Source organism: Rattus norvegicus, chromosome 6, assembly GCF_021556685.1.
Source record: "Rattus norvegicus strain SHRSP/BbbUtx chromosome 6, alternate assembly SHRSP_T2T, whole genome shotgun sequence".
Lineage (NCBI taxonomy): Eukaryota > Metazoa > Chordata > Mammalia > Rodentia > Muridae > Rattus > Rattus norvegicus.
The window spans coordinates 135,723,095-135,730,353 of record NC_141539.1 but is presented as its reverse complement, the minus strand read 5'-3'; the positions used below and the strand labels follow the sequence as shown (position 1 = coordinate 135,730,353).

At 44.2% G+C, this 7,259-nt stretch overlaps 1 protein-coding gene across 1 annotated transcript; it reads left to right on the top strand.

The window, feature by feature from the left end:
* The first annotated feature begins 57 nt into the window (after nucleotides 1–57).
* Nucleotides 58–5,368, top strand: Hsp90aa1 (heat shock protein 90 alpha family class A member 1). The gene is given in 11 exon segments (NM_175761.3): nucleotides 58–118; nucleotides 703–864; nucleotides 963–1,329; nucleotides 1,685–1,818; nucleotides 2,043–2,363; nucleotides 2,515–2,680; nucleotides 2,829–3,019; nucleotides 3,199–3,346; nucleotides 3,496–3,764; nucleotides 3,896–4,229; nucleotides 4,727–5,368. Coding segments are annotated over 10 exon segments (2,202 nt in total). The 5' UTR covers nucleotides 58–118; the 3' UTR covers nucleotides 4,837–5,368.
* Nucleotides 5,369–7,259: the final 1,891 nt, after the last annotated feature.

Sequence of the window (7,259 nt, the reverse complement as noted above, 5' to 3'; positions counted from 1 at the left end):
AAGCGCCGCGCGCTGGGCGGGCCCGCCTCTATATAAGGCAGGCGCGGGGGGCGGCGCGCCAGTTGCTTCAGTGTCCCGGTGCGGTTAGTCACGTTTCGTGCGTGCTCATTCTGCCAAGGTGAGTGTCCTCGCAGAGGGGCTTAGTGGGGGATTGGGGAGAGAGGTTGACGGATGTAGACGCGGCGGCGGGGTCGGGGCCGCCATCCGAGCTCCCTCAGCCCGCAGAGGTGGGCGGCCATGCCTTCAGACCCTAGGCCCCAGGCGGCCGCTACGCCCCAGGCCCAGGATGCGGTGATGGCCGCCGAGGAGGAGCGGCGGCGGAGGGTCGGGGGCGAGGCGAACGTTCGGCTCTGGCCTTTGCCTAGGCCTCCCCGGCTCTCGCCGGTGCTCCTGAGGCGCGGGCGGAGGAGGGAGGCGCCATAGCGGCGGCTTGTGGGGGGAGGGTGGCCGTTAGGAACGGCGTGCGTGGAGCCGCTTGGGTCCGAACGTCCTCCCGGAGGCGCGCACATGCGCCTCGTAATTACCGCATTCTGAAATGAGGTCATCCCTTTGTCATCCACCCCCCTCCCTCGGCCTCTTCTATTCCGTCCCCGTCTCAGACCGAAATAGAGTTCCTAAGGAATTTCTATAGGAAAGGGGTAGGTAGGCATTAGGACGCCTGCAGACATTCTGTGAGGCTTTAACACCGTCCCGTGTTCCCAGATGCCTGAGGAAACCCAGACCCAAGACCAACCAATGGAGGAAGAGGAGGTCGAAACCTTTGCCTTTCAGGCAGAAATTGCCCAGTTAATGTCCTTGATCATCAACACTTTCTACTCGAACAAAGAGATCTTTCTGAGGGAGCTCATTTCCAACTCCTCAGACGTGAGTATATCCCTTGAAGAATTGAATGGATGTTGGTTTCAGTAAAAATTTCACCTTGAGGCTTGTCTGTGTGCGTGACGTTTGTCTTCTCTTAATAGGCTCTGGATAAGATCAGATACGAGAGCTTGACCGACCCTAGTAAACTGGACTCGGGGAAGGAGCTGCACATTAATCTCATTCCCAACAAGCAAGACCGAACCCTCACTATTGTGGATACTGGCATTGGAATGACCAAGGCTGACTTGATCAATAACCTTGGCACTATTGCCAAGTCAGGCACCAAAGCCTTCATGGAGGCTTTGCAGGCTGGTGCAGATATCTCTATGATTGGCCAGTTTGGTGTTGGTTTTTACTCTGCGTATTTGGTTGCTGAGAAAGTGACTGTCATCACCAAGCATAATGATGACGAGCAGTACGCCTGGGAGTCCTCAGCTGGAGGATCCTTCACTGTGAGGACAGACACAGGTAGGCAGAGGCCAGGAGTGCAGTGGGTGTCTGGTTATTTTAGGTCAAGTGTTTAAGAGGGTTAACTGGGAGAATTGAAGAGTTTGGAGCAGTCTGGGATAGTCTTAGTCCTAAGCCCTCCAACAAAATTGTTAATCTCAAGGGAGCTTCAAGGACTGGGTGGTTGGAGGAAATGTGGAAAACGTATGGCTATTTGCTCAGTAGCAAGGAAGTTAAAGCTCTGGAGACTGCATTTGTGTGGAAAGTTAGCTGCTAGGAAACACTGCACGTTTTTATCTCCGCTCCAACAAGCACTGGGAGAAGACTTTGAATATTAGCCATTTGAATTCATAGTCCATAACCTTTTCTTTTTCAGGTGAACCAATGGGTCGTGGAACAAAGGTTATCTTGCATCTAAAAGAAGACCAAACTGAGTATTTGGAGGAAAGGAGAATAAAAGAAATTGTGAAGAAACATTCTCAGTTTATTGGCTACCCCATTACTCTCTTTGTAAGTTTTTCTTTCAACTGCAGGGTAAATTGATATGATAACTGAGACAACTGAGCATGGTCTTAGCATTCTGTAAATAAGCCTGTTTGAAACAAGTTTGGGTCTGTGCTCTGGAGGACTGTTGAGAAATTATAGAAAACACTGATGAGTTTCTTAATTATGGACATTTATTTCTTAGATCTTAAATAATTTGTGACACAGTAATGAAGTGACTTTTTTTTAAGGTGGAGAAGGAACGTGACAAGGAAGTCAGTGATGATGAGGCTGAAGAAAAGGAAGAGAAAGAGGAAGAGAAAGAAAAAGAAGAAAAGGAGTCTGATGACAAGCCTGAAATAGAAGATGTTGGTTCTGATGAAGAAGAAGAAGAGAAGAAGGATGGTGACAAGAAGAAAAAGAAGAAGATAAAGGAAAAGTACATTGATCAAGAAGAACTCAACAAAACAAAGCCGATCTGGACCAGAAATCCTGATGACATTACGAATGAAGAATACGGAGAGTTCTACAAGAGCTTAACCAACGACTGGGAAGAACATTTGGCAGTAAAGGTGAGTGACTTAAAGCAGGTTTTCGGGTTGACTTAACGTTAACCTTTACACCCACTCAACCTATAGAAGTGCTTCTAAGTGTAACATAGCTCAGTGGAAAAGTTGATTCATTTTTGTCCATGGCAGTTAAAGGTATTTCATTTTATTGCAGCATTTTTCTGTTGAAGGACAATTAGAATTCCGGGCTCTTCTTTTTGTCCCAAGACGCGCTCCTTTTGATCTATTTGAAAACAGAAAGAAAAAGAACAACATCAAGTTGTATGTTCGCAGAGTTTTTATCATGGATAACTGTGAGGAGTTAATCCCCGAGTATCTGAGTAAGTACGAATAGAAAGAATAAGCACTATTGGCAGGGGTTTTGCATAACTTGTTTGAGGCCCTGGGCTCAGTCCTCTCGACCAGCCAAAAATGATTCCTTAGTTTTCGGAATGATTAAGGTAGGTGTCTTGTTCTTTTCTTCCACAGATTTCATCAGAGGGGTGGTGGATTCTGAGGATCTCCCTCTAAATATTTCCCGTGAAATGCTGCAACAAAGCAAAATTCTGAAAGTTATCAGGAAGAATTTGGTCAAGAAATGCCTAGAACTATTTACTGAACTGGCTGAAGATAAAGAGAACTACAAAAAGTTTTATGAGCAGTTCTCAAAAAATATAAAGGTTGGTGTTGACACATTTTCCTGTTACTACTGGAGGTTTTGAGACAAGTTCTCACTATCTGGCTGTCCTTTAACTTGCTGTGTATATCTGAGACAAACCTCTCACACTTAGACCCACTTGTTTCTGCCTTCCAACTGTTTTTTATAAATGTGGAACACTTTCCTGTGCTTATGTTTCAGCTTGGAATTCATGAAGACTCTCAAAATCGGAAGAAGCTTTCAGAGCTGTTGAGATACTACACATCTGCTTCTGGGGATGAGATGGTTTCTCTGAAGGACTACTGCACCAGAATGAAGGAAAACCAGAAGCACATCTATTTTATCACAGGTAATGGTCAAGTAAAATAGGTGTGTTTTCTCTACCTATGTGACAGCATTTAAGTAGGCAAGATCTGGTTATATTTAAGCCTGTACCTAAGCAGGAAAGTTGAGTACATAAAACCATTTCTAAAAGTAACTTTACAATGTATATCTTAGGTGAGACCAAGGACCAGGTTGCTAACTCAGCCTTTGTGGAACGTCTCCGAAAGCATGGCTTAGAAGTAATCTATATGATTGAGCCCATTGATGAGTATTGTGTGCAACAGCTGAAGGAATTTGAGGGCAAGACCTTGGTGTCAGTTACCAAAGAAGGACTGGAACTTCCAGAAGATGAAGAGGAAAAGAAGAAACAGGAAGAGAAAAAGACAAAATTTGAGAACCTCTGCAAAATTATGAAGGATATTTTAGAGAAAAAGGTTGAAAAGGTATGTGAATGTTCACATCACTTACAGTTTGGTTCATTTGCCTTAGAGGTAAAATATATATACATAATTTATGGTTAAAAGTCATTTCTGGTAAGTTCTACTAGGCCTTAGTCATCACTTTTTTATTCTAGGTGGTTGTGTCAAACCGATTGGTGACATCCCCATGCTGTATTGTCACAAGCACATATGGCTGGACAGCAAACATGGAGAGAATCATGAAAGCTCAAGCCCTCAGAGACAACTCAACAATGGGTTACATGGCAGCAAAGAAACACCTGGAGATAAACCCTGATCACTCCATTATTGAAACCTTAAGGCAAAAGGCAGAGGCTGACAAGAATGACAAGTCTGTGAAAGATCTGGTCATCTTGCTGTACGAAACAGCACTCCTGTCTTCCGGCTTCAGTCTGGAAGATCCCCAGACCCATGCTAACAGGATCTACAGGATGATCAAGCTTGGTCTAGGTAAATTGCAGGCTACGTGTTCATTTAAGAGAACACCTTTAATTCCCAGTGCTGGGTTCAGGGTGTTAGGGGGACAGAGACGGATGGGCCAATCTCATGAGTTTGAGACCAGCCTGGTCGACAGAATGAGTTTCAGGAACACCTAAGGCTATACAAACCCTCCCTGGCTTTAAAAATGTTGAATGGAATGTTAACTTTTTTAGCTATTGAGACAATTGGATTATTGCTGTGGTGGGGACCGCTCAATTAGGGTATGGGGGGATAAATGCAGTGTCCTTTGTGTTTGAGATTTAACTTGGACTATCCTCAAATTTAGCTGTATAGCTGAGGGTGGCCTTGGGCCTCTACTTCCCAATGCTGGGATTTTTAGGTATGCACTTTCCTTGCCCCATATGAATCGTTTCCTTTTGAGGGATAGATGGGTGTGTGGGATGTTAATACCTAAGTCTCAGCCTCCCTTAGCTGGCATTAACTGTAACACTTATTTCCAAAACAAGGTATTGATGAGGATGATCCTACTGTGGATGATACCAGTGCTGCTGTAACTGAAGAAATGCCACCCCTGGAAGGAGATGATGACACATCACGCATGGAAGAAGTAGACTAGGCTTCACCAGAACTATGTGTTTGATGCTTACCTTCATTCCTTCTGATAATATATTTTCCATGATTTTTTGTTTATTTTTGTTAACATTTAAAACATCTGTGTGGCATGAAAACTAGGGGAAGGTAAAAATTTCTACATGTGATACTGTGATACTATAGGTTTGACTCAAGAGGTTGATAGAACGTTTGTTGTAAGACGTAATGTAACCTACTGTTACTGTTAACTATGTGGTCTGAAGTGTTTAGCTGTTGAGCTGGATTCCTTTAGTAGACCAAATTAAGATGACTTAAGTTTCATCTTAAATTTTTTTCATTCCCTGTAGTTAATTCTGCATGTACTAGTCTTAGAAGTAAACACAAGCTAAAACAACTTGACAGGAATTCCCCAAGTGGCTTGTTTTCCAAAGTACTGAGAACAAAACCCTAAGTTCCCCTAGGTCTTGTAACTCAGCAAGGCTTGTGAATGTGAAAATAACAGTGCCCAATCACATTCTGCTTTAAAAAGGTAAATACAGATGAGATAAAAAGAAAAGTGTGGAGTGTCTTTTTTTTCCCCCCATTTTTTTTTTTTTTAAAGATGAGGATTTGGGGATTTAGTGACTGGTCATTTGATCCATAAAGACACCTGAGTCCAGTGTTTTTGAGCCACCATGTGGTTGCTGGGATTTGAACTCAGGTCCTCTGGAAGGGCAGTCAGTGCTCTTAACCACTGAGCCATCTCTCCAGCCCAATATTGTCTATTCTCTATACGGACATCTTCCTCACTATACTCACAGCCTGGTACTTGCTAGGCTAAGATTAGAATGCTTATGTAGTATGTGAAATTCTGGGGTTGTGTCCTAGCACCTCATAAGTGAGGAATGTTTGAGTCATTCTCAGGTCCAGAGCTTGCTCTCCATTAACTCCTTAAAATTTTGGGTACTCGAGGGTGGTGAGGGAAAATGGTGGGCATAAGAAAACAAGGGGGAGGGGGGCTGGAGAGATGACTCAGTGGTTAAGAGCACTGACTGCTCTTCCAAAGGACCTGAGTTCAATTCCCAGCAACCACATGGTGGCTCACAATCATCTGTAATGGGATCTGATGTCCTCTTCTGGTCTGTCCAAAGACAGTGACAGTGTACCCACATACATGGAATAAATAAAGCTTTAAAAAGGGGGGGGCTGATCTAGAGCACTAGCTGCTCTTCAGAGCACCCAAATTTAATTAGTACTCACATTGCAGCTCACAACTGTCACTCCAGTTCTAGGTAATGGTACCCTCACAATAGGGGATGAAGCAGTTTACAACCACCTGTGTAACTGGCTCCAAGGGATCCAATGATTCCCTCAGGTATATGCGTTGACAGAAACAGCCTCTAAAACAGTTAAAAGGATACCTTGTCTGATTTTGGCACATCCAGTGTTTCTGGCAGCATCGAGAACTGAACCCTGGGCTTCATGTTTTCTGGGCAAGTGTCCTTGGTAGTAAGGCCAAATCCTGGTTTTTGATGGAACTGGTAGTGGTGTACCAGGGTTCATATGGTCCTTTAGTTCCCAAATCTCAGAAGCTTAGCTTTGTAGCTTAATGGTAGAAGGTGGTTGCAGACTTGAGCAATAAGGAACTGGGCTAGAAAGAGGTGGATGGGGGTTGGGGATTTAGCTCAGTGGTAGAGCGCTTGCCTAGGAAGTACAAGGCCCTGGGTTTGGTCCCCAGCTCTGAAAAAACCAAAAAAAAGGTGGATGTGCTACAAACAGGTCCTTTAGTTGAGGCCAGGATGTACTTTGTGGGGAGATTTTTTTCTGCCCACCTAAGAATCGTGTGCTATGTGCACCACACACAGTTCTGGATGTAGAAGGGCAAAGTGATGGCGGTACATAAATTAGGTGAGAGGGAGAAATGGAGACAGCAAGTGAGTCTTGCTCTCCCCTAGATTAAGCACTAAGGAATTAAGTGCTTATATTAGTCCTTCAAAGGTGCTAAGACAGCGGCTGTCAAATTTTAGGTTGCTGCCTAAGACTGGTATTTACAGTAACTAGCAAAATCATAGCAGCAGTGGTTGGGGGTCATCCCAATATGAACTGCGTTAAAGGGTCATTGGATTAGGAAGCTTGAGAACCACTGTTTCTAAGGATGTGGTCACTGAGTCAAAGTAGCAAGTCCTAGTATTCAAATTCTAAGTCATTGAAGGTGCAAAGTGATACCAGCTAGGAGGGTTTGGTGTCAGATACACAAGTAAATGACCCTTACAGGGACAACAAAAGCCAAGTACTCTAGGGTTCCACTTATGAATCTCTTTAGAGTTCCAGCACAGAGGAGCAGTCTGGACTGCATAGACTCAACAGCACAGCTTGGTGGGATGTGTGTCGTTGTAGAGTACTTGTTCAGCATGCATGAAGCCCTGGGTTCCATCTCTTCACACAAAAGTAGAGACAGGATTAGGAGTT